General features: G+C 38.7%; 2 protein-coding genes across 2 annotated transcripts in view; both read right to left on the bottom strand.

Moving 5' to 3' along the window:
- LOC117960896 (formin-2) overlaps positions 1–394 on the bottom strand; it is a 40,427-nt gene extending 40,033 nt beyond the window's left edge. The window contains exon 1 of the mRNA XM_034899180.1: positions 32–394. The gene's annotated coding sequence lies outside the window, so the exon portion shown is untranslated. The remainder of the gene's footprint in view (positions 1–31) is intronic.
- A 1,975-nt stretch (positions 395–2,369) lies between these two features.
- chrm3a (cholinergic receptor, muscarinic 3a) overlaps positions 2,370–27,914 on the bottom strand; it is an 82,394-nt gene continuing 56,849 nt past the window's right edge. Inside the window, exon 3 of the mRNA XM_034899181.1 lies at positions 2,370–5,631. Coding sequence (XP_034755072.1) covers positions 3,657–5,612 — 1,956 coding nt within the window. The 5' untranslated portion in view covers positions 5,613–5,631 and the 3' untranslated portion in view covers positions 2,370–3,656. The remainder of the gene's footprint in view (positions 5,632–27,914) is intronic.

The raw sequence follows: 27,914 nt of genomic DNA, 5'->3' as shown, positions 1-27,914 counted from the left end.
AACACTTACGTGATAATGAAAGTGTACTTGCCTGACTGGAGGATTTTCCTCAGTGGATCAGCACTGACTGAGAAAAACAACACAAATGGGTGTTTGTCTTTGCCTATGAGCCACTCCTCAGCCATGGGTCACATGAAGTTGGTATTTTTCTCATCACATGTCTGCTCTCCTTGGCCATTTTCCATTAGCAATGTCGTAACCTCCCCTCACTAACTTCATCAGTCCTCATCATGGGAACATACAGGACCGTGTAACAGTCAAAACCCACTCTTGTGTTCATTAAGTTTCTGGTTAAAACTAGACAATCAGTGCTAATGTTGTGGTAGTGTCAGACAGTGATGCTAGAATCATACTTCACAGAAAATTAGACAATGTTTGGCCTTTTCTACGACCTCAATAAATAATATCAAGTTAGCCTTTTTTCTACTATTGACTTGGTCCCTGGTCCCACTTTTAAGTCCTTCCCTCCAATCAAGAAATTAGTTTCAGCTGTGTCCTTCCAACATAAACTGTTACCAGATGACAGTGAGTTTGCTAATTCAGTAATCCAGTCTGGTAGGTGGTGGTAATGCACCTTAAATTGGTTGCCAACTGCAACTGCAGAAGAAGAAGATGAAGAAGAAGAAAAAGAAGAAGAAGAAGAAGAAGAAGAAGAAGAAGAAGAGCCTGATCGCTTTAGTTAAACAGCTACAGGTTTCTGAAGATAATGGATATAAGATAATTCAAATACGAGACCATTGAAGTCATAGAGAGAAAAAACAAACTAGATTATAGCAAAATCACTGTTGAAACTATCATCATCACAAAGACAGTGCTTTTAATTTTAATATTTTACAACAAAAAGTTCAAATCTAATCTTCATCATATCATGGAATACTTTTCAGACAATGTTTCAGAGGTGGGGAATGGGATTGATACTGGACTGTAGATACATCGTCCTGCTAAGATAATAGGGTCATTAAACCGCCTTAAAGGTAAAATAAATCAAAACATAAATGTAAATTCATAATCATGTCTTGGGGAACAAAAATCAGATAAATTCTGTCAAAAGGTTTTTTTGTTTATTGACTTAAAATATGAGTATGATAGGCCTACGTGAAATGTAACAAAGATGTTTGTGTTCACCATTTTGGTACATTACATTCCCAATATTTAAGTATAAAAATCTTATATTTTCATGAAGAATGTATCATGACACTAGAGCACATTGTGGTGAAAGTAGATCAAATACCCACTGATGACACGCATGGGATAATTTTTAACATCACTTTTGCATACAGCGCATACGTAATTTCATTGCATCCCACATAATCCAATCTACTCATTCTTCAGTATGCCAGTTGTCATAAAACAGTTTATCCATTGCTTTTCATACCTTTTGCACAATATTTAAGATTTGGGTACGGATGCAAAAATGTACTTAAGAATAAAATAGTGTGCAATAGAAATAAAGATTACAATAAATTCTTGCCTTAGTTGGCCTCTTGTTGATGATTCTGCCACTTTCTGTAAAGAAATATCTGATGACCAAGACAGCTATCAATTCTATTTAAAAATGAATTGCTGTAAGTCTTAAATTAATAAACACTTCACCAATCAATCTTATAGAAAAAAAAAGTTAAATATTGGTTGGTCAATGGTTGTGGCCAATTTTTTTAATATATATATATATATATATATATATATATATATATATATATATATATACATATATGTATGTATGTAGACAGACACACACACACAGTGGCTTGAGAAAGTTTACACACCCATGCTAAAGTTTTAAAAAGAAGAATAAAAAAAGGAAAATGGAAATTGATCTTAATGTCTTAATTGAAAAAATTTAGGAAAATCCAACCTTTTAAGGCCGCCAAGTTTCTTTGTGAATGAACGATATATTGTAAATAAATGTTCTTTGTTGAAATACAGGGGGCACACCCTCATGTTAAATTCCCAAAGAAGTAGGCACATTTTTACTTTTGAAGGCCAGTTATTTCATGGATCTTATGGAAAGTTCCCCATTCCTATCTCTATCTACTGTGAATGGTATGTGATGATGTGGGTCTATTTTAATTCCAAAGGCCAAGGGAATTTTATCAGGATACATATCATCCTGTCTTCATGAAATAACTGGCCTGTAAAAATAAAAATATACCTGCCTTTATGGCAATTTAAAATAGGTGTGTGGGTATATTTATTTCCCTCTGTATTTTAAGGAAGAACATATATTTATTTAAAATACATTATTCATTCATAAAGAAAATTGGTGTCGTTAAAAGGTTGTATTTTCCTAAGTTCCTAAAGATTCCTAAAGAATTACTCTTTTTAATCAACTTTAGCAGTGTGTGTGTGTGTGTATGTGTATTTATATATATCTAGAAATGTATTAACTATAAGCCATAAAGGCTTAACATATAAATAATCTTTGCCCAACTACGTGCACACATATTGGCAGAATGGGAGTGATGCTGGACTGTAGAAGTTGACAGAAATACAAGCCTAGACAACAGATCATTCTCAAGCCACTAGAGCCTGCCATTGCTCTACTATATCAAAGATGGGTGGCCTTTACATAATGTTCCTTAGATGTATCGTTTTGTAGAAATCTAAGAGATTGTGTAAAATCAAAACACACATCTTTCTAAATGAACATCTTTGTGTTTGTAATCAATTATTGAGTATCAAGTCAGAAATATCCAAATGTACACAAATAGAATATCATTAATGTATAATCATTACTCTTGACAGAGAACTGCAAGTACATAAAACACAACCAATGCACTCATTGTCTCCACCATAAAAACCACAATAATAACATTGAACACAACAGCAGTTCACTGACTGTGGTGCCACACAAAATATTCACAACTCAATTCATCAGAATTATTATTTTCAGACTGGCTCAAAATCTCAGGAATATCTAAAAAACAAAAAAAGATTATCACAAAAATAACAGATCTCTTTTGACTGAAAGTAAATACACAATTCAAGAACTTTTATATTTCATCAGACATAGGAAAGCTATATCCATGTAGAAAGGCAATATACAGAAGTTCTGATAAAAACACATGCCAGTCAAGACGGTGGCAGGTCAAATCAGTATAATGACAAAGCCTGTGAACTTAAAATAGTTTTTGTCTTGGCTTTCAGGAGTTTTACAAATAATGAGTTTTGTTTGAAATGCAAAACCATTCTGCATTTAACATATCTAGTTACCCACAATGACAAATGATAGGAAATGTGAATCCCCAACCCTATAACAAAGATCCTTTCACTCTGTGTCAATTGCACTTTCAAAATGCTCCTGCAATGCATTTTAAAGCCCTTTTCTATTGTTTTCCACTTAGTTCATTTTCTTTAGACTGCATGAAAGTGACATGATAAAGAGTTATTTAAGGACAGAGGGAAAGTTTTCATCTCTGAATCTCAACCTACACAGCCCTTTACGCAACTGTAGCTTTGCTAAATGGATGCACCAACACAAACACATATCTAAAGACCACCACATGGAGATGCTGTGCTTGACATACCAGCAGAAAAACACATTAAGGATCTCTAAGCAACTACACTCCACAGATACAACTAAATGGTTGCTTCTGTCTTTTCCTTGTCCTATATTAAATCTTTTGATTCCATGTTATCAACCATCCAAACTTCCTTTACGTGGACTCCCTGGGAATCCTCCTGTGGAATACCACTGACTGCCTCTGTTGAAACTGCTGCTTCCTCCTTTTTTTCTGGTCCCAGCGGCACATCAGTATCATTTTAAAGGTTGTACGGAAAGTCTTGTTGCACAGGGCATAGCACATGGGGTTGACTGTGCTGTTGACGTAACACAGCCAGTACCCTACTGCCCATAGGGTCTCCGGGATGCACACTTTACAGAAGGCATTGATCAGTACCATGATGTTGTACGGGGTCCATGTGATGATGAATGCAAAGAGAATGGCACTGAGAGTTTGAGCTGCCTTCTTCTCCTTTACTAAGGACATGCGCTTCCTCTTGGTGATCTGAGTCCGAGCTCGGGATGCAAAACGTTTTGCCAGAGCTGCCTCTTTAAAAGACATTGGGACAGAGGGGGATTTGGTGGTGGTGCTGGTAGTAGAACTGTCAGTGACAGTGGTGGTAGTTGTTAGAGAACCATCTAAGACTTGGTTTGAAGTGCCCTGCAGGGTAGTTATTGACTTAATCTTGCGTGAGCAGAAGCGTTGGTGGTAGCTATTTTCTGAACTGGTTCCTCCATCGGGCGTAGTGGCGGAAGTGGTGTTGGTGGTGACTGTTGACAGGCTGTCTTGGTTAAACTCTGCTCCCCTGAGGGGATCCTGCTCTGACGCTGCATCCAGATCCTCACATGAGGTGAGTTGGGAGTTGACAGCAGCTTTTATACCAGGCAAGCTGAGAACAATAGAGAAAATAGCATGACTCTGGGAAATCATCTCTTTCCCCCCGCAATCCTCTTCCTCTGAAGACCCAGAATGGTCCAACGAGATTGCAGCATCATTGTTGTTCCAGCTATCACTGCTGCTCTGGTCTGGATCAGCCTCCCCCTGCCGGGTACTACCAGGCCTCCAAGAACGAACCCCAGGCCAGCAGCGGAAGTGGCCAACCAGCTCCCGACATGTGCTTTTTCTCCGGGACAACCTGGTCAGCTCATAGCTGTTGCAACTTCTAGAACTTCCTGTCTGGTGGACAAAACGGGCTCTCTCACCCCCACCATTCCCGCCTCTTCCTCCTATCCCACCACGACTTCCTGAACCCTGCAACTCAGCTAACTCCTTTGAGCGATTTTGGGTCTCCTGGTAAATACGCCAGTAGAGAACACTCATTATCGTCACAGGCAGGTAAAAAGCCGCTATAGCTGTGCAGAAAGTTATAGTAGGCTCTGTGAGGAACTGAATGTAGCATTCATTTGAGGGTACTGTCCTTTGACCCTCAAAAAACTGCCATAGTAGGATGGCTGGAGCCCACAGAACAAGGGAAACAAACCAGGCTAGGCCGATCATAATCCCAGCTCGCTTTGTGGTCCGTTTGGCCCTGTAGGTCAAAGGCCTGGTGATTGAAAAGTAGCGGTCAAAGCTGATGACCAGTAGGTTCATGACTGATGCATTGCTGGCCACATAGTCTATAGCCAGCCACATATCACAGGCCCAGTTGCCCATGGCCCAGTAGCCCATCACAAGATAAGCGGTGTAGAGGTTCATGGAGATGATCCCTATGATGAGGTCAGCCACAGCCAAGCTCAGCAGGAAGTAGTTATTGACCGTCTTGAGCTGGCGGTTAACCTTGAAGGATACCACCACCAGGATGTTGCCAATGACGGTGACCAATGACAGCATGCCTGTCAGCAAGACAATGAGTACAACCTGCCATAAAGGATGGCCACCCGAGGGACCATGGGACTCAGTTACGTTTTTATTTTGGGAGTCTGCGGTGTAGTTTAAGAGATTGATGATGGAAGAGGAATTTTCAACCGGAGTATTCAAATGTAAAACCATCCATGGTCCTAATCCACTACCTCCTTGGTGGAGAGCATTGGATTGTGGATAGGCTCCAGCTGCTGGTAGTGAGGTGTTTGCAGTTAGGAAGAGATCAGGGTCTGTGATGTTGGAGCTCATTGTTATGTCCTGGCATATTCTACAGAAAGAGACAGAAAGACAAACAAGAGAAGGAAGGGACCGAGAGAGGGAGGGAAGAGGGTATTGGCATATAGGGGGAAGTTGAAAGGGGAGAAAATCATAGAGTGACAGAGTAAATGAAATGGAGAAAGGACAAATAAGCAGTTGACATTCCAATTCATATCCAGTAGGTGAGGCTAGAAACCTACTCTACCAAGCTAGATGTGTGTAAAGGCAAAGATGTTTAGGTCTGATGTGTCCACCCTGTTAAACAATCACGCATTACAGAATTTGTAGACAATCTGTATGCACAGTAAATGCATTGCAAGCCGTATTTAAAATTACAACTTGACATCTTAATCAACCAGGCGAGACAGTTTCAGTAAGTGGGAATGGCTGCAATCAACACCTGTTTCTTATGAAAACCCAGAAAATTGCAATGACATTTCACTTACACACGGCTAATGTATTACGTGGTTGCCTAAACTGCAAAGATGGCTGTGTTGGGATTGCACCTTGCATTACAGTAGGTCTTAGACAGAACTCCTTTTCTTCTATCAGATCATTAGTGGAGGTTGCACACTGGGAATGTTTATTTAGAATTTAGCTCTGGTGTCTAGTGCTGTGTCTGGTCTAAGTCTATCAGTCAAAAACATCCAGAGTGAAACAGTGTTCTAGTGATGTGTTTTGTAGTTATACCGCTCAAACTCTGTTGATTGAGTTTTCTGAAACAAGCACATGACAGGTATCAACCAGAAAACAGCAGGTACCTGTTCATTCACCAAGTCAAAGATTGAGAGAAGTTACAGATGGCATTTCTGGTTACAGCTAGGCTACAACATACTGTAGGTAGTGGACTAAACAGCACTGCAATAACCTGGAGTGTATAAAGTTTGTTTGTTGTTTGATTGGGGATCGGGGGATAAACAAATGGGGATAAAAGGAAGATCCTGCGGTTTTTGTCAAAGCAGTTCTGGTTAATTTGATAATTAGATGAGGAACTGCCATTTTGTAAAGCAGCATGTCCTACCAATTTCAGGTTTTGCTCTGATTGCTGAGCAAAACTATTACAGTTGTGTTTTGCATTCAGATGGGTGCAGGTATATCTGTGTTTGTGTTGAATACAAAAAGAGATGATTGACAACAAATAAAGTGAAATGAGGAATTTTCTTTCTGTCAAACAACAAATGTCTCCTATAAGTGAATGTTTGTTTTAAAGACGTCTCCACATAACACAGTCATGTAGAAAGCGGAGTTGTATAAAACTGACAAATCTCATTATGCATTTTCGGTGGTACAGTATGAATATTATTTGAGTCATGTAGACATGGGTATAGCTTAATTCACTTACCACAAATAAAGACGTGTTTTTATTAGGGTGCACTTATTTTCTTAAGGGTTAACATCATGATGAACTGTATCTACAGTGTGTTAGTTAACTGTTAAGTATATAAATAATGACATATAATAAATAAAACAATAAATCCAGCTTTTTGTGATTTGACGACTGTGGCAGTAAATACATTAATTTAGAGTAATACACAGTTCATATAGTAATTTTCACTGAACTGTGACTCGTTGTACAATGTGCAGCAAAAAACCCTGTGCTTTCTTCTTATGTTCTTCGATTTTTTTTACACCTGACACTAACCTGAGCCAGACTGTGTGAAGGGAACAAACAATGACCTGCCATAGCGGATAAGAACACCCATTCACACAAATATCCTGACAAACACATGTGCTGACAATACATGTAAGCCAGACCATAGCAGTTCCATAGAACTACAATAGTACACACATTATTTCAAACCACAGGCAAAGGTATTCAGAAGTGAGTGCAGCACGTTTGCCTTGACAGAATCTCAGACCTCCAACAAAACTGTTAAATAACCCCAATTTATAGCCGTCTGTGACATTGAGCTTATGCTACTTCTTCTATTATCAGAAGGCTCCCTGCTATCCAGTCTGTGCAACACCATAACTGCATTAAACACATACACTGAGAGTATACTCCCACATTTCTCACATTTCACTGATACTGTTTCTATTTTGATATTTGACTTATTCCCTGCACAATTCTTTGTTCTATCTATCTATCTATCTATCTATCTATCTATCTATATAGCTATCTATCTATCTATGTTACATGAGCACCAACGGTCTCATACTTGCATCGTGTACATCATATTTACACAGAGAAATACACTGCATGCATGCGCACACATACAAACCCCAATTCCAATGAAGTTGGATGATGTGTAACTCCTTTTTTTACAACCCATATTCAATTGAATACACTACAAAAACAAGATATTTAATGTTTAAACCAATTATTCAATCCTTCAGGCAGCACGGCAAATAAAGGTTTTGTGTTTTTGTTGTATGCAGTTTGGGCCATTTCTTTGCTGTTTTCTTCTTTTTTTTTTCTCCTTAGCTTTTTACTCAAGGAATTGTTTCAGCCCAACATCTAAGCAATGTCTTTTCAGGGAGGTGCTTGCTAATTTCAGCAAGACAATGCTTAGGCACATTCTGCACAGGTTTTTATACCATAGAAAAATAATGTGGATACTAGACTGGCCTGCCTGCAGTCCAGACCTGTCCCCCATTGAAAATGGATGGTACATTATGAAGCGCAAAATATGATGACAGTGAACCCGGACTGTTGAGCAAGTAAAGTCGTAGATCAAGCAAGAACGGGAAAAAATTCTAACTACAAAGCTTCAACAATTAGTGTCCTCAGTTCCAAAACGCTTATTGAGTGCTTTGTAAAGGAAAGATGAGGAAACAGAGCGGTGAACATGCATCTGTCCCAGCTTTTTTGAACGTGTTGCAGACATCAAATTAAAAATGAGTGAATATTTGCAAAAGAAACAACAAAGTTGATCAGTTGGAACATTTAATACATTGTCTTTGTTTTGTATTTGACTGAATAGGTTGAAAGGATTTGCAAATCATTGCATTCTGTTTTTATTTAAGTTTTACAAAATGTCCCAACTTCATTGGAATTGGGGTTTGTACATGAAAGAGACGTTAAACCTAGAATGGGATAAAAGTATTGGAAAAAGACTAAAGCAGGTGTAAATTAATTCAACCTTCCTTAAATTGGCATAAACACAGGACGGAAAAAGGAAATCAGAAAACCTAATAATGAAAATTTAAAAAAAAGAAAAGAAAAGGAGATTTAGACAAATAACAGCCCATTGAAGTGCTTAGTGTTATGTCTGGGGATTAGAGGCATAAGAGGCTTGCAGAACAAGAGAGAAGAGACTGGATCCTATGGGAAGAGGGCAAATGTCAGACTAGCTGTTCATGCTTCTACCTCTTTGAGAGTCAGTGTAGTTGGATTTGGTGGTTTCAATGTATCCTCAGATGCAAGGCTTTAAGAGTGCAGAACACTGACAACACAGTGACAAAATAATGTCAGTTATACAGATTGGACGAAATGAATTAGGTATGCTGTGAAATATACAGTATATACAATGTATTTATCTGGTATATGTATACAATTTATTTATGCTCCATTTTCATGCACAGCATTTCCTTATACAAACATCAAAAATGTTTATTCATTAAACATAAGCCTTGCTGTTGCCTCAGATTGCAATGCTTAACTTCCATGAATTTACATCTGTACAGTAATCACCTTGGGGAAGAAACTGGCTGTACAACCGAGGGAGAGTGGTTATGTTTGTTTTCCCATAAAGTTGAACTAATCAAACCTTTTAAGATTAAAAGTGTATGTGGCAGATGACAACATGGGTGGGCTAGTAATACTTTGAAAACCAGCTGCTATTACAGTGAAGCCATTATAGTGTTTCTCTCTCTCTCTCTCTCTCTTGCTCTCTCTCTCTCTCCAATATATTTAGTTTCGCTTGCAAGCACGTAGGTGTGATGGTTTCAGGTACACAGAGGGATCAATACTTGTTTATTGTGTTGCAACACAACCTTGACATTTTAAGGCATTTGTCCCAGCAGGGTTGGACAGTGCAATCCAAGTTGGGTCCAAGGATCCATCTAAATGATTGGGTGACTAATAACACAACCATTTGAGATTTCTATTTCAAGCAACTAATCTAGCAGAGCAGTGATCCGGGCAGATGATGTCCAGCACGGATGAGTCATGTTGACAAGGGCTATTTTAATGAAGGCTAAAACTGCTATAATATGAAGCAACCCCTTTCAGTTAAAGAGATCTTGCTCTACACATTGTATTTCTTCCATTATTTACAAAGGTGCACAGCTCAGGGAGGTTTCTTCATGCTGTTTTTTCATGCTGCCTTGTCTAAAACTTTACAATTGGCCAATGTAGCACCTTATGTAATGTACACTTTTGTACTGGAGCAAAATTCAACCTCAATCTGAAGGCAGGCAGGGGTTTTACCAGTTAAAAGCTGAAAACAACTCAGGTGACAACAGCTTAAACACAAAAAGGCTAACGCTAAACAAGGCAGAAATAGACTTACCTATAAACTGAAGGTCACTTTCCGGCTGAGAAAAAAGAAAGCTAGATTGGACTGACAAAACTAGAGTTGTCATGCATTAGATAATTCAAAGAGAGCAACTACAGACTGAACTTCACATTAGAGATTATGTAAATCTCAACAGTTTTAAAATACATTCAATACTTTAGAAACATGGCTGAAGGCGAATCAACTATGTGATCGTTAATCTTTGTATAACATGGAATGTTTATTTGATATACTAGTTTATACTGTACATTATGTAATGTTTGTTATAGGTTGTTGTTGTTGCTCTTTCTGTTGTGATAGTCCAAATCCACTAGCTCTACTCAGTAAAGCATCTGCTGTCCCTCTAAGCTGGATGATGTGTTGTTGCCTGAGAAAGAATAACACTCAAAGATACTCACACCCAGAAGTTTTATCTAACAGTACATTTACAAATACTACACCAACAGATGGCTAATGTATAACTGCAGTGGCATTTGCTGAAAACAGACTTAAAGTAAGGTACATAACTTTAAATGTTTCCGAGACAATATAAATGTGATGATCATAAATGACCTGTAACAGTAAACGATGCTAGTGTATCCAGCCAGGTAAAAGGTAGCAGGAGATTTCTTTATATAGGCCTTATTTTATTTTTATGAAAAAAACTTTCAAACTTGGACCTTGCACATAGCTTAAGAACTTTAATAAGCTGCTAGAAGTGTTCATTCAATTTTTTTCATACATCACACAGCCTCCAGCTGCTCAGGAAGTAGAGGAGCAACATATTGAATATCCAAAGACTTTTTTTCACTTAATCACGTGGTACACAGTGTCTTTGTATTAATAAATTATAATAGTAAAGAGATTATAACGCATTGGACACAGGTTTCACAGAAATTGTCATCATTACTTGGAAGTATGTTAATATTGGTTAAGGACTATTAACAGAAAGGGTCACCATCAACTTAATCACAATCTGCTAAAGGGAAAGACAAACTATAGATGGTCATCCCTGTCTTTTTTTTTTTCTTTTGACAGGCTGTTGAAGGAACAAAAATCAAAAGCCCCTTAAGCATCACCCTGTCTCCATGATTATATCATATGTAATATTGGAAAAATAAGGGAGCAAAAATGTTTGTCTTGACACATTTGCTTCGTTCCAAAAATTAACATGGCATTCAGACTGGGAAACATCTCCATCTGCTTTTATCGTGCTTATATTTCAGACATGTTGATCGCTGCAGCTGTTTCTAAAGCATATCAGTTTAAATTTGGGTTTTGGTTTAAATGCAGTATTAATAATATAACTATTTGCATTATTTACACAGATAGAGTAAGATAAGGACACGTTCAACACATACTGTATGTCTATGATTTATTGGAGGCATTTAAAAGGCTCATCTTTTACACTGCATTCAACCAACATATCAAGTTTAAGTTTATAAGCCATTTCAGCAGTGCAGTTGACAGGAATTTGTCTTGTTGTGCCAACATATACCACCTAATTGCAATGCACCGACATAACAACACATTGTACACATATAATAATATTAACAATAACAACAACAATAACAATAACAATAATAATAATAATAACAATAATAATAATAATAATAATAATAATAATAATAATAATAATAATAATAATAATAATAATAATAATAATAATAATGTATACTTTATTAGTCCAGCAAGGGGAAATTACAATTCACACTCTGTTGTTATTACACACATTACACACAGGCCTGAATTACACACACATTCTCAGTACCTACACATGCACTACGGAGAGATGTAAGAGTGAAGGGGCGTCCCATGAAAAAGCGCCCAAGCTGTTGGGGCTTTGGTGCCTTGCTCAAGAGCACATTGGCAGTGCCCAGGAGGTGAACAGGCACCTCTCCAACTACCAGTCCGCCACCGTACCATATACCTCACACATTGACATCAAATGCACAGACATACACATAAACAACATACATTGCACATTAAAGTGTGTTAACGGGTTGTGATCCAGTCCATAAAGTGCTTGGTGCAGGAGGAATAAGCCAGAGCACATAGTGCAATGAAAAATGCAGGGAGGGGGGGGGGGGGCAGCCATATTGCAGAGTGGATAGTCTAAGTACATAATACCACAGGGGAAAACGTTAAGCCATGTTTAAGTGTCGTATAGCTTGGAGGTAAGTGCTATTTCTGAAGCGTGATGGTCTGCTGGTGATGCTTCTATACCTCTTCCCTGATGGCAAAAGGGTGAACAGGTGATGCACTGGGTGGTATGGGTCAGTGGTGATGTTTCTAGCCTTCCTGATGATTCTGGTGTCATAGTGTGTGGCTATGGTGGGCAAACTACATCCAATAATCTTGGAGGCTATGCGTACTACTTTCTCTAGCTGTTGCTTATCCTGGCTGGTCGCACCAGGACAGGATCAGCGAGGTTCCGCTTGCTTTCTGAGATGGCTCGGTAGAAATGAGTCATGCCTTCTGGTTAACCCCAAATTCCCTCAGCTAAAGGAGACAGTAGAGCCTCTGATGGACTTTGCTTACAATGGGACTGATGTTCAGGTCATGAGAAAGACTGGTGTATGGTGGTGCCTGAGAAGCGGAAGGAGGGGACCCTCTCAACAACCTGGCCATTGATGGAGAGGGGAAGGTGCTGGGCTGCCTTCTTTCTAAAGTCAACTATCAGCTCTTTGGTTTTAGATGTACTGAGGATTTGTTTATTGTCTACCACCTCACCAGCTGTACTACTTCAACCCGGTAAACAGGTAAATCAGAGATAAGACCTACTACAGTGTTATCATCTGCACATTTTAAAAGTTAAACTGATTTTGAGTGGGATATACAGTTTTTGGTATAAAGAGAATATAAAAGAGGAGACAGGACGCACCCTTGTGGGATGACGGTGTTAAGAACCCTGGTTGATGACACATGATTAGGAATTTGGAATTATTCTTTCCTACAGGAAAAGAAGTTCAAGATCCATTGACACAGTACAGCAAAATCAGCTATGGCTAGCAGAGAGTTGTAAAGCCTGACAGGGTTAATGGTGTTAGAGGCTGAGCTAAAATCAAGGAACAGAACACGTGCATATGACGACTTGGCCTCAAGGTGTTGGAGAATGAAATATGTGCATAATGACACTGCATTATCCACATTTTCTTCAAGGTGGAAAATGGACGTCTCTTGTAGCCAGTGTGCTTGATGTCACATGTTGGTGTTATATAGCATTAAGTGGATATTGAAAAGATTGTTTTTGAGTTAACTAATATAGCATTAAAAATGTATTAATGTGTCTTTACATAATAACTAGATCATATTTATAAAGATATTGATTTCATACAGTACTTGTTGTAAAACCAATGTTTAATCCAATTTAGTTTTGCTAATATATTGATCATGACGTTTTTCAATAAACCACAAAGGTTTCTCAAACCCTTCTTGAAATTTTCCTCCACACTTGTAAATTATACTGAAAACAACTAAAGTGAAGGATAGAAGCAGACTGATGAAGACTGAAGGGACACATTTTACAGCCAATAAACATTAAGTAAACATATCTATCCCTCAGTTGGCCATTGTTACATAACATCACTCCTCACTTGCATAAAACTGATAACAAATTCCTGCTGTCTCTCAACTCTTGTCTATCATCACTCAGTAATGAATGACAACTAATCTCTGTATTTGTTATTGCTCCTGATGTGGGCTCTTGGATAAACCAATTTCAAATTGCTATTGCTTCAGCAAGTCAGAGACCATCACAGTTCTCCAATGCTAATTGGATTCAATTGAGATAAAGATTTCTCAGTGATCACTCATTCTACATGTCAATATAGAAAATCTCACAGAACAGCATAATATCATTAAGTTGTATTTGCGTTCATTTGGTCCGACAATATTATCATGAAATAATGATTTCCTCATAGTTTGATAATAACTGATGGTTAAGGTAGTTTATATTAGATAGATATTGTAAACGTGGTTGACAGATAGACAAACATGGCCATCCCTAGAACCATGGAAAAAAAGTTATGACTCAAAAGAATATCAAAGGCTAGATGCCCCAAAATAATAATTCCTAGTTGGAGACTGTTGAGCCCAGTTATTTTTTATTTAGATATTTTAAAAGTGGTGGATTGAAAGAAAAACATGGCCATCCCTAGAGCCACCGGGAAAAAACTATGACAAAAAAGAATACCATAGGCTAGATGCCCAAAAAGATTAAGTCCTAGTTTGACACTGTTGAGCCTAGTAATGTATTTGTTATATATGTTCACACTTTAGTCCTAGTTTGACACTGTTGAGCCTAGTAATGTATTTGTTATGTTCACACTTTAGTTTCCAAGCCAGCCCGGAGAAAGAAGATAATTCACTGATTGATAATGGACGTAATTATTCTTTACATTTTTCCACTTCTGGATATTGTAGTTAAGATAGATGTGTTCACACATCTACTGTAAAGGAGAGAAGGAACCTTCCAGCAAAACGTTTTGGCCATTTGGCATTTCTATGCTGTTTCCACGCTTTTCAGCTCCCAGGTTTCTCTATGGAGCTCCCCCTACAGCTTTGGAATACATATTTTGGCAGCTCCTATGTTTACTTGTGTCTGACTCCTCGCTCGGTCAGTCGGCAGCTTCCACCTTCTCTGTTCCTCTGACAGTGCTTTCCTAGCTTTCTGCTTCTTTTTTGCCGGCAATGAGTTACATCACAAGACCTAATATCTCGTGATACTTCCTGACGCTAAGGCTGGCGGCCAAAAGTTGCAAGGGTGGTTTTTCTGCTCACAGGCGCTAGGGGGAAGCGAGACGACCACCATTCAACTCAAAAAAGTCATATAACCATTCCAATGACTCCAATCTGTTCGGTTAAGGTAAATTAAGCTACACAAAACTGCATAGTTACCCTTTAATAACTCTATGATTGTTTTAGACATTTATATGCATTAGCAGAAATATCAATACTTTAGTCATAAAGTTTTAACCTTTAAGTTGAAAATATAAACGGGACCAGTGTGAACCCTTCTGCCTGTAGAGCCAGAAAAACACGACTTGGATCTGTACAATGCAAGAAGACCTGTCAGTCTTTTAATACCAGGAAGCAGCTCGGCATAATTATTCTGCCCTAACCTTGTTTATTCTCCTTTATGACCGTGGGCAGCCAGGAGATCTCCTTTTATTGAGGTGTCTTTTTGCTGCAATCCAGATTGCTGAAGCAGAGTGTCTGTGTCCTGCTTACACTGGCACCAGCGGCCATAAACAGATGGCAGTTTGACGGGAGCTCAGTCTGATAAAATAACAATGCACGGAAGTGAAATAATAATAAGTGTGAGAGGTTTTGCAGGGTGCCAAGGATGGATGTGCATGCAAGCTGGCCAAAACACAATACTTGGAAAGATCTCTTTTGTAATAAGAGCAGAGGGACAGTACAATTGTTTACCATTGGCAAAATGTGAGCTACTGCATGTACTGTAGGATGTCTCATGCCCACTCATATGTCAGAGCAGTAACATTGTGTTCCTCTAAATTTGAACATGTGGTAGCATATTTTGCAACGTCATGTTCATATGCAACTAATTTGCAATCATGATTTACATAGGACATTGCCAAAACAGGAACTAGTTTAATGTTCTTACAGTGGAGCAAAGACACAGAGAGGAGGTTGAGGTGAATGGATGGTTTTACAAAGTGCTTGACCAGCACTAGGGTGGAAAGCTCTCTATCGGCCTAGTATTTGTGACCATAACCCTGACCATAACTGTAACCCTGTCCTGTGGAACAAAGAAGGAAGGTGTGGTTGGATGTGTCAGACTTTGATATAGGAGACTACTGTTTATTACCCATTTATTTCCATAAGTCAATGTTGGTTTCTTTTAACCATGACCACAATCAATTCCTCACCTTGAGAAAGTAGTAATTTTAACTAGGGCTGTCAGCGTTAATGCGTTAACCTATGCCATCAATCTAAAATAAGCTAGGCGTTATTATTTTGCCAAGTAATCAGTTTTATCAAGTTTGACCCAAGCCTCTTCCCATTAACGGAGCGTGAATGGTTACACTTTGGTTGATAATTGAGGCTCGGCAAACGCAAGTAACGTTACACGTTCACAGAGGAGACGGTGCCCACTCGAACGGCAACTTTTGTTATAAAAAGACTGCAGGCACATCAACATAGTTTAGGGCTGGGGTCTTCAAGACATCATTCAGATCACCCCTAGGCAACCCAGCATCTGAGCTACCTTCGAGGGAAACATTTGTTAATAGAAGACATGAAGCGTACAAAAATGAGTGCTATTAATTACAGACCACTGGACATCAGTGAGTACAAGCGTTGGTGTAACAGCACACCTAATCAATGACAAATGACAGCTCAACTCATTCATTTTGGACGGAAGAAACACATTTTGCCGAAGCATGCACTAGCCAGTTCCTTGAAGTTGCAAATGACTGGGAGATAAAAGGCAGAGTCACAACTATAGAAACAGGAGTCTACCATTCAAGCATTTGCCATGTGTGGCACACAGATACAATGGGTACTCACTGAGGCTTTACAGGACAGCAGATTTGACTGTGTTTAAGCCATCTGAATGAAAACTGTGTGTCACTAAGTCAATTGTGTGGTGCTGTGTTTGCCCCGTAGGTACAACACTTAGCAGATGATGATGTCTGCAGTTCATATGGATGCCTCAACAAAGAGAGATTAAGATTGTTATCAAACACTAACGCATATTTGTTAATGGTTGAGATTATAAAACTAAATAATATGTCTCTTTTTGCCATTCATTTATTTATTTCAACACTACACGTTTACAAGTAAATCCTAGTGTTTTAAATTTGCAATTAATTGGGATTAATCACAGCCCATGACTGAACATGATGCCCAATCTTAACTGTAGCTTATTCAGAATTGTAAAAGTGTTAATACAGTATAGTATAGTACAGTAGTATAGTACAGTACAGTAATTTGTAGTCTTAGCAGACACTAATGTCCTGCTGACATGGGCATCAAAACAACTAACGCTTATATGTGTAATTCTTGAGGAAAATTACAAACATTTGTCATTTAAATTAGAGGACTTGTTACAGTGAACATATTTTAGAAAAGATTAATCTGTGCAGCCTTTAAGTTTCTCCAGAATGTATTAAGCTCATGCCATGCAGTTGTATATGTAATTCGTATACATTACATATGCTACAAGCTTCAGCTGTTGCATTTTAGTAGCTGTGAAGAGAAAGATCTACACACATACTGTACATGGAAGGAGCAGTAGGATGTTGTTATGCTCCTGACTGGTGCTAGAGGCTTATGGAATTCTACACACATCCTCACCTCTGTGGTAGGTCTCCGTGCTTCTTGACAGCCTCAGTAACAGGCTGCTGGAATCTTTCGACACGGCACTCTTTGACACTTAGACATGTGTGTGTGCGTGTGTTTGTGTGCGGGCACGTGTGTGTGTGTGAAAGCCAGAAGAAGAAGCAAGACGAGAAGGAGAATAGAGTGGCAAAAAGAGACGGGAAGAACGGCTCAGGAATATGTCAAACCAAAAGGCTGCAGCCACTTGAGAATGACTCCAATGCATTCCTTGTGTATTTTAAAACAAGAGCTAAGTTACTGTCATTGAAATGAGGCTAATTCTTGTGGTGGATGTTAGTGCGGAACATGGGAGAAAAAAATGCTTGTGCATTAAATTTGCCACAGTGACAGCTTGTTCCTAACAATTCCCACAACCCAAACTATTAAAATACCACACCTTGAGAAACTATGTTGTTTCGTGTGAGGCTATTTCCAGGCTTGGCCCTTTGCCTAGCTCCTCGGTCCTGCACTTCAATACAACCCTACACAGATGCTATACACATGTAAGTGATAGGCTATTGCGATCAATCCTTAAAAGGAAGTGTAACCATCTGTCTATTGAACAGCACTCAAACGAGACAGAGAAGGGGAAAAACACACACACTTACTCCTGTATAAACATGCTTCAGCAGGAGGAGAGGGTTCTTTAAATGCTAGAGGCACAGATGTGGGCTTGTGCAGGGTGTTCAGGAGAGTGAGGTGAAGGGATATTGTCGGGAAAGCTAGGAATGTGTGAGGAGAAGTGAGTAGTCACACCTCCTGCTTGGGGAGCGTAAGTTGTCGAGCAGTGGGATATTATGTGTTTATGTGAGGGATGAGGAACAAAACAGACTTCTCATCTCAGGACAGAGGTCTGTCAGATGTCAGAGACCATGTCTACCCCTTTACTGTGTGCTTCTATACCAAACAACATACATTACTGGTGTCACAAGTTACAATCTTGAATTTCGGGGGGAAAAAAATGGCATTGTCTATGCTTCCACGCCCACATGTCACGTCCAGTCGTGTAGCCTGCATGGATGTATTAAGAGAACTTGATTCTACCACCACTCCAGTGGAGGAGCTAATGAGCTAGATTACCAAACACACAGTAGCAGACAAATACCAGCTACACACACACAACCGAGCATACACTGATCAAACTCAGCTTAAGTGAAGAGCTGCCGGCACAAATGAGGTAAAAAAAGTGTCCAGGTTAATTCTCCCTGTTCAGTGACACGATTTAGGTTAATCAACCGGCTGTTTGGTCAGTTCATCAACATTAGTGTTGAAGTACTGCTTCGAGTCAACCTCCTCTTATTTAGCTACAGCTAGCATGGCAACTGCAGATGCAGGAGACCCATTGGCAGAACTTGAACCCCCTCCTCTTCCACTGAACTAGGTGGTGTGGAACTATTTTGGATTTCCAGTGAGTTATGTTGACAACGTTCGCGTTCTTGACAAAAAAGCCACAGTTTGCAAGCTCTGCAATGTGCGTGTAGCATATTCTTCCACTGGCAGCACTTCTAACATGGCACGTATCTGTGTGGTATGTATTCAGTTGTTTGGAAGTAGTTTGTTAAGACACCTAATGGCACAAAGAAGACTATTGACGTGGCTGTTAATTGTTTTTTGTTTGTTTTGTTGTGAACTTGTGCACAACAACAACAACAATGAACATGAACAACGTCAACTTCTGTGAAGAAGACTGCAGTTACAAAAGAGAAATTAGATGGCAGGTTACTATGCTTAAGTTTCCAATTGACTGAAGATATGACTTTTTGTTACATTATGTTGATAAATTTGACAATGTAGTGTGGTACGTTGCAAATAAAGGTGATATATTATATTGCATAAAAGTCTAGCCTAAAAATGACATAGCAACATGTGTTAAAGCAACATGGTAATTTTTCCTGCTTTGGTGCCCCTACAGGTTGGATGCGGACTTGTCCCATTATGTCTCATTGGAACTACAGATCCGCTATGAGATCTGGCAAACTTGCATAGTGCGGTTACAGCTGGTAGAGAACTGCAAAGCAAATGCAGAAGTGCAGATCACTTTGTTACGAGTTGATGAACCACTGAAACGGTTTTGGAAAAATTAGTTGAAGGTACAAAATGTTTTCTAGTGTTGCTTTAAATTTTAGAATCCCTAGTTTCAGACCAAATAAAAGAGTTTTTATACTCGAAGGAACTTCTTTCTTAACTGCAATCAGGCTTCAGGAAAAAGCACAGCACCATTACTGCTGTTACAAAAGTAATACATTACATACTTGTTGCCCTTGATAGAAAGCAATTTTGTGCATCACTTTTTCTTGACTTACATTGTAAATGTTTTTAACAATCTGTGTTGTATAACTTTTATAAATGTAATTGATTGTGTTTTTGCCTGCCTCTTGGCCAGGACTCCCTTGAAAAAAAGGTTTTTAACCTCAACAGGACTTTCCTGGTTAATAAAGGTTAAAGAAAAAAAAGGAAAAAAACAAGGTCCAAATGTAAAATATAAGTTACAATGCAGTAGTAGATTTTTTGATCATTTGAGTTTAATGTGACTGTTTTGGAAACATTATTTTAAGTTAGAAAAAGTTTTCTAGTGTTGCTTTAAACAAGGTCCAAATGTAAAATATAAGTTAGAATGTCGAGAATCGAGCCGTGACCTTAAATTCAAAAATGTAATCAAATCGTGCATTTGGAGAATCGTGACACCACTAACATACATGCATGGACACTTGTCTTTGCAGATACGCTTACATAAGATAAGATAAGATAATTTGTTTATTAGTCCCCAATGGGGAAATTACTGCACTACACTCTGTGTACACACTTTTTGTTAGTACTCACACACAGGCCCGAAATACACACACATGCTCAGGACCTATACATGCACTATACATTGAGAGATGTCAGAGTGAGTGGGCTGCCAGCTGAACCAGCGCCCTGAGCGGTCGGGGGGGTACGGTGCCTTGCTCAAGAGCACCTGGCAGTGCCCAGGAGGTGAACTGGCATCTCTCCAGCCACCAATCCACGCTCCCAACTTTTTGGGTCCATACAGGGATTTGAACCAGTGACCCTCCGGTTCCCAACCCAACTCCCTATGGACTGAGCTACTGCCACCCCATAAGCCCATGGGGTCCATAAGGTTGATATACACAAGCATACACAGACAAATGTGCACCCATATAAACCTTGACTATACCAGACACTCTGTTTCTCTTTCACTAACACACTTGAAGGCATTCAAACACACATATCACCAGATGCCAAAGCTCAAACACTAGAGAAGTGAGTCAACAAGGTGAATAAAGGGAAGTCTTGAAAATAATCCAAGTACCGTATTGCCACAAACAGAGGTGGTGCTGACAGATCTGGTTATAATACAGTCTAAACACTTCTACCAGTGGATGTAGACATGCTTACATAGACAGTTAACAAAGCACTAACTGTATTACAAACATGAACACTCACAGGGACATGGAAAACACACACACACACACATAGACAAACATATTCTCACGCCTCTGACTTCCACTCTTTCTCATTCATTCAAAATATGACGACCCAGCAATTCCACCTCTTATCGCTCTGTCTGGCTGCTTGTTTCCTCATGTAAGTAAAGTGAGTGAAGTTTATTTATATAGCACTATTCATAGACAGAGTCACAAAGGGTTTGAGCTATGTACAATCTCCAATACGCTGATGTCATAGAGTGAAGTCCCAACAGTATCATAATATTGGAGATTTAATTGGAGATGTGTTGTATTGTTTGCAGAGTGGACTGAGTTTACCTGAATTAATTGCATCTCACTTTCTCTTCATCAATATGTAATGCCCCTGCCATCACAGCACCTCATACCAACTATTTGGCCCGCTGGATTACTTTATTTGTGTTTACCTCCCTTGTATTATTAATTTCCTCTCCTCTGACCTTTCAGTATAACTATGTTATATTTATTTATCAAGTTCAAAACGAAATTGTATTAGGTAGTAAGTAATAACATTGAATGATAACAGACTTCACACAGAAGTTGAGGTTGGCTCAGAGATTTTTGTATAAATTGGATGACTTAACAAAAATGGTGGTGAATGTCGAGGAGATGAGGACAGAGACAGTCATTTTAAATGTGTGCAAAGCAATTTTAAGACATGGAGGGAGTTATACACGTATTCCTGTGAATAGGAAATGTTATGAATTGAGCACAAAATGTGCACGTATCCAGAGGCTTTAAGAGACCATTTCAGGAAAATACAGCGAAAAACAAAAGTAAGGCTCTGGAGGACAATAACAGGAGGAACTAAAGTTATTGGTAGGTTTGGACTGCAGTCAGAGTCTGAGCTGTCACACAACAACACACACGGTAGACTTTGAGCGGGATAAATAGAGACTGCGAAAACAGTCCACCAGGTTAAAAATGCGCTTCACGTTTCTGAGCACATCTTAAGACAGCAAACACACAGGGACAAACAAAACAGGCAGTGCACTCCTACAGAAACCTTGCTTTATTTTATTTATATATCAGGGACAGTACACATTAAATCACAACAATGTCATGAAAATGTGCCAGATTTAACCAAAAGGCTTATTTTCATAAGACAAACCGTTTCAAAAATGTTTTAGAGAAGTCTTGGCCAAAAATATATAAATGTATGATTCACATATTAAGACACCTTCTGAAACATGTCAAATGTGTGGTAGTTGTCAAGTTCCACAACAAAGTTTATAGCCCACAATTATATTTCATATTAGCTGCTTGCTGGCTAATGAACCTTGAATGCTAATGGTAACAGACGAGTGATGAATCTGCCACACTGACAATTAGCTTTTGCCACCAGGGCTTGTTGTTATTGGTCTGTCAGAAAACTTCCAACACAGAAGGGAGACATTCATAGCCAAGGGCTTTACAGTGGCTGGATTACAATGGAACTGGTCTGAGAAGAAGCCAGAGATGAAAACTGACATATTGTAAAACATATATAAATAGTGGAGAAATGTAATCCATTTGACAGGAGCTTCTTGTCTTTTGTCATTCTTAGACACATTATGAAATTAGCATAACCCCTGAGCTAATACACAAATGAACTAATATCTTGCATAATAAAAGTGCCAGTATTTATGGGGGCCCTGCATCTAGTGAATGATGATCTTTGCCATGTAATAGTTCCCATCCGGCATACCGACAGGAGCATTATGAGGATGGAGAGTAATGAGATCTTCATAAGCCTCTGATGGTGTATGCTGAGTGGAAAAAGACTCTTATTGTACTTACAACATGCCTAATATGAGTGGGAGCACTCACTAAAAGAGACAACACAGACCAGAACAGGCTCCAATGATATTATGTGGGTGGTTCAGCCATAAAAATCATTCTCAGGCTATAAAGGTATCATACAATCAGTTTACACTTCGGCTGTAATGACTATGAATATTCACCTGCTCTTGATTCCTCAGGTGTCATTAGTTTAAGTGGTTTGGCTTTCAAACCCATATTTCCTCAGGGATTATGGAACACAATGCAACTTACACTATAAAGGGCAACACAAGCACAGCATCTGTAATGCCCTGCTATTTGTTAGAAATGATCTACAACTTGATAATTTTCATTTTTCATAATCACATTACACCTGCAGTTCCAGAGTGCTTGCTGCTTATATCACAGTGTTTATTGATACTCCCCTGCTGGACCCTCATCATCACATGTGCTAAAAGCAGCAACACATCAGTAACCACGCTGAAGTTTACGGCAAAGGTTTTAAATTTCCATTAAATTAGTCTATTACTCCTGCAAAAGAAATCTCATTTCCCTGCTGGTTTAAAGCACTTGTCAGAAAATAATAATCTATCCCTTCTTGCCTCGTGCAATACCAAGAATGAGGTTTTCTGCTTTGAACTACCTCTCTCTTAATCAAGTGAACCATTTTCTCACCCTAGAGCCTCTTGTGTGTTGCTCTTTTCAGATGTCAATACCAAACAAGGAGGCTCTAAGGCCCTTAAACTTATTTAAACAGTGCTGAGAGTAGGTATATTACTCAGTGCTGAGGTTAGTGGATGAAGATAAACATCATAACCAAGTGTCTCAGCCATTCCTGAGGAGTATGATCCAAAGGTTGCAGGCATTTCGTAGCCTCAACACTTCAATATATAACGATATACAATCAGAACAATCATCAGAAAAGCCCCTACTGGAATATAATTCCTCTCTATCTCTCATCCCGTATATAATTTTCTTTCTGTGGGCTCATGGATTTATCTCCTGCATTTCAATGGATTCCTATGTGTAAGGAGAGAGAGAAATAGACAGACAGAAGGACCTGGAGAGCAGCGGTTAGAAAGAAAAAAATCAGAAGGAACATCCCCCAGTGACCTGAATTTGACTGATATTATTCCTTTGTAAATTATCCCTTTTTCTACTTTTTACCCAAGTGACCTTACCCTATGTGGGAATTTAAATTGCACTGGGTTGTCATTCATAAACAAGGTGTGAAGTATGAAGCTGCTATAAATACAGTAGCACCTACTGTATTCTAAATCCATAGACGCTGTCAGACATTTATTTCCTCCATGTGGAAATATGGAGTACCATGGACTAACTAATGTACATGTTTTCTTACTGGTTGATTGTCATTCCTGCAATACATTAACATCAAATAGAAAAGGACTCCTACGTTAAAGATCAACTTGATGACGCACAGCTTTACATCATTAATCTGATCAAAAGGTCAGACTCAAATCAGAATCTTTTGAATTATTTTTGAGAAAGTGATATCGGAACATGGCATTTTTAAAACATCTACAACAATTATCAATAATTCTGCAAAGGTGAACACAATATTCTTAATCAATGACTAATTTGTGAAGATAAAAGGTCCCTCTTCTCCAAGTTGTCTGATGTCGTTATTAGTTAATTGTTACACAAACTGTGTTTTCTTTTACCTATAGGGTGTGAAAGATGTGAACTGGAAGGATGAATTAGGAGCTGACAGCTTGAGCAGACAATTGCTTTGTTTGAATCAGTGAACATGATTGATGTTTGTAGGATCAGCTGATGATCAGCTGCCAGGTGCACATGACTTACAGTGCACCATCTGCCTGAACTAACACAATGCTTCATAAACTTCTTCTTCCAAGTCCCAAAATGGGTTGATTTATTCACTATACATCTCAAAGTCACACTGAAGTGCTGTACTCCCCTCATGTGCAAACACAAATACCAAATAAGCCCTGATGTTCTGTGGGATCTGTTTCACACAGAACACTGTGAGAGGAGAATTTTTGGAGAATTGGTCAGCTAGACAGAGCAAAGAAATCAGGTCAGAAGAGGTAAAAGGTTTTTCTGCGGAAGACAATGTGTAATTCACATAATCTCCTGTAGAAACTGGAGTTACGACTCAACAAGCAACAGATTATTGTTTGATTGTGTTGTTGGGTGACTGAATCATCATAAACCAAGATCAATAAAAGTTTAGTTGTTAGCAAACCCAGTTCTCTTCACTGCTACATTTTCAGGGCACGCAATAAGTTTGAACCAGGAATTTCAGGGCAAATCCACATCCGGGATCTGTCATGTTAATGGATGCATATTTGCCCACACATTTGTTTGTCTATGTGATACAATGCAACTCGGCCTTTCATGCTTTATGTATCAAAGGGCAACCCTCTCTGCAAACATGACTAAAATCAAACATGCAATACAATGAGAATCACATTTTCCAATCACATGGATATATTGCATAATAAACTGTCCTTTTTTCTCTTCAACTAATAAACATCTGCAACGCTCTTCTCCTGATCTGGAAAAAAAAGTAATCCATGCCTTTCTTTCATCACACTTGAATTACTGCAGCTCTGTATCCTGTCTGAGCACAAGCTCCAGAGGCAGGACTGCACAGAAAAACAGTAGCTTATCCCCTTCATTTAAGATCCGATTTTAAGATCTTACAGTTAGTTTTGTAAAGCTCAATGGCATCTAGCCTTTAGTGAAATTATTGATCTTATGAGCTCCTGCATGATTGAACAACAAATGTGTTTCTAGATCCATTCGTTAACCTAAAGGTGACATTTTTCACACGTTCATTGCCAGAGCCTTTTTGCAGCCGAAAAAGAAACTGAAGGGCTAGGTCATCTTTTAAATCTCTCCTTTTAAAAATGTCCTTTATAGAGTAAGAGTGTTTCAGCTAGACATATCATTTTTTCTGTGTTTTATTGTTACTTCCTTTTATCTTCTCCAACACACCTTTGAAAAGCTTCTCTTCGGCAGTAAATAAAAACTTTGGTTGCAAGAATGACAAAGTAAGCTGTTTGGATGTGTTGGATTTGTTAGTTTGGTGTGAAGGATTCGTAGTATGTCGGCATGACTTTCTACTCATTTGAGTCTATGCTTCTAGTATTATCAGGAAATCAAACTTTGAATTTCAACCAAACCCGAATTGTTCTTTTTTGGCATTCAGCATATACGTAGCAACTAGATATATATGTATCAGCCAGACAGCCACAAAGTGAGTTATGCTGATATTATGCCTCAATTTCAGTGAAATTAATGATTTCCCATTGTCCTGGTGTTAAATTTAGAGCCTGATAATGTACACTTACCAAAAATACCATATTAGGCTCCCGATGTCTGTCGGCTCTGTGGACATTTAATGAATACTTTTTAAGAATCTCTCCCTCTTGGGGTGGACAGAATAAGGTTATTTTAGAAATGCAGTCTACATGTTGGCGTTGACATACTGTACCACAAACCCACATTTAAAGCTTGCTTAGATTTGCCATCAATATGTACACAGAATGTTGGGATCCTGAGAGGTTTTCACACAGTGGCTGCTTGCCAAACAGCCCAAACCTATCATTATTTCATGTGTGTGTATAGTTATGCTGCAGAAAGCTGGTAATTTGTTACAACAAAGATGAAGAAACTAAAAATAAATTACACTGCAGATGTGCAAACACTCACTTAAACCTGTATGACCATACATCAAACTTTACACCAGTAGTTACAAGACATAGGCAAAGGTTTCATCATGGCTAAGTCTTGTTTTTTTATTGACAGAGTGACTCTTGCTATTGAGGGTGCAGTTTTTGGCTTTCATGTTTCTATTCATGGGTTGAGATGTGTCCACAAAGACCCGACATGAGAAATGAATTTGAGTAGTGCATTTCTACAGGATTTCAAAATGTAAGAGGCTACACTTCAGCCCACTTAGGTGGGTAACAGGGAGTTTTTGTACTTCAACATCTGCATTCTACAGGATTTTAATTATCTCATACTATTGTTTCTCTATCATTTACTTCATTTAGTTGTCTGATATTAAGCCAGCTGAGCAGGTTGTGTCGACTGTGGAATAAAGAGGGGAACATCAACAGGTTTCTTTTGTGGACACCAAGAGAAATGTAGGTTGGTGTGAAATAACAATAGGACTGTTATTTACACTTTCGCACTTCTTTCTTTCTCTTGAACATGCATATAATTGTATAAGACTAAATACGGTTTACTAAGTGCCTTGTTCTTTCTACTTGTCAGTTTTGGCGTGTAACATCTGAAATATTTAATTATCATAACAGTAGGCTGGGAAAATAAGCTGACCTTACTTTATGTAAGGCTTTATGCAAACAATGCAAAACACGCTGACAGAGCAACAAAAGCCAACTTAGTTCAAACTGGTTCAGAAACAGTCACAAAAGCTTTTCCTGACTGAAGTCCCTGTAAGTTTTCCCCTGCAGTTTGAAAATAAAAACATGACCGATAAGAAGCTGCCTTCAGAGAGGCAAGCGCTTACTACAGTATAAGAAAACCAGAGATAATTAACCACTTTGATACTCTGCAGGTGGTGTTTCTCTATTTCATGTGGGAAGCCGTCATCCCTGCACACAGCCTTCACTGATTGTCAAGGACGCCACTTACAGAGTATTACAGTTAACCGTTTACTTTCCAGTTGTAAAAATGATTGGGTGATAATTGCTTTTGATGTGACTGACAGAATAAACAACAGAATAACAAGAGCTCCCATGTTTATGCTCAACTCATTTTAATATGATTCCTCTTGCTAATTGCAGTCAGAATAATGACAAAAACTGTCAGGTTTATGCTTGAATCATCATAAAATATGAATCGTAAATCCGTATATATACAGTATTTATAACATATCAGTGTAAAAGGGGTACAATTATGTGAAAAAATGTAACAAACTTTGAAGATCTGTCAGATTTTGACATGCTTTGCTACAATAAAGTCCTAGGCACACTGTAGCTCAGCTTTTCCTTGATTATTTCCTGAATAATTTGCAATGAAAGAACAAAAGAATCTTTGGCCCCTGGAGGATGAAGACTTGTCCATCAAACAGACATTATATTAGCCTGTGGGCGACACACAGCTGATGTGGAAGTTTTCACTGAAATATGAACACACTCGGGGGGGTTGGACCCTAGTAAACCACAGGATGCATCGTTTTTAGAGTTCAACCAACACAACCACTATAGCCTTTAGGTGGTCTCGTGCAATGTAGGCCCCACAGGCTAAAACTAGTTAAATTTGTAAGT

This window comes from Etheostoma cragini, chromosome 17 (assembly GCF_013103735.1).
Source record: "Etheostoma cragini isolate CJK2018 chromosome 17, CSU_Ecrag_1.0, whole genome shotgun sequence".
In the NCBI taxonomy this organism is placed as follows: Eukaryota; Metazoa; Chordata; class Actinopteri; order Perciformes; family Percidae; genus Etheostoma; species Etheostoma cragini.
Note: the sequence above shows the minus strand (reverse complement) of the source record. Positions and strands in the feature narration are given on the sequence as shown.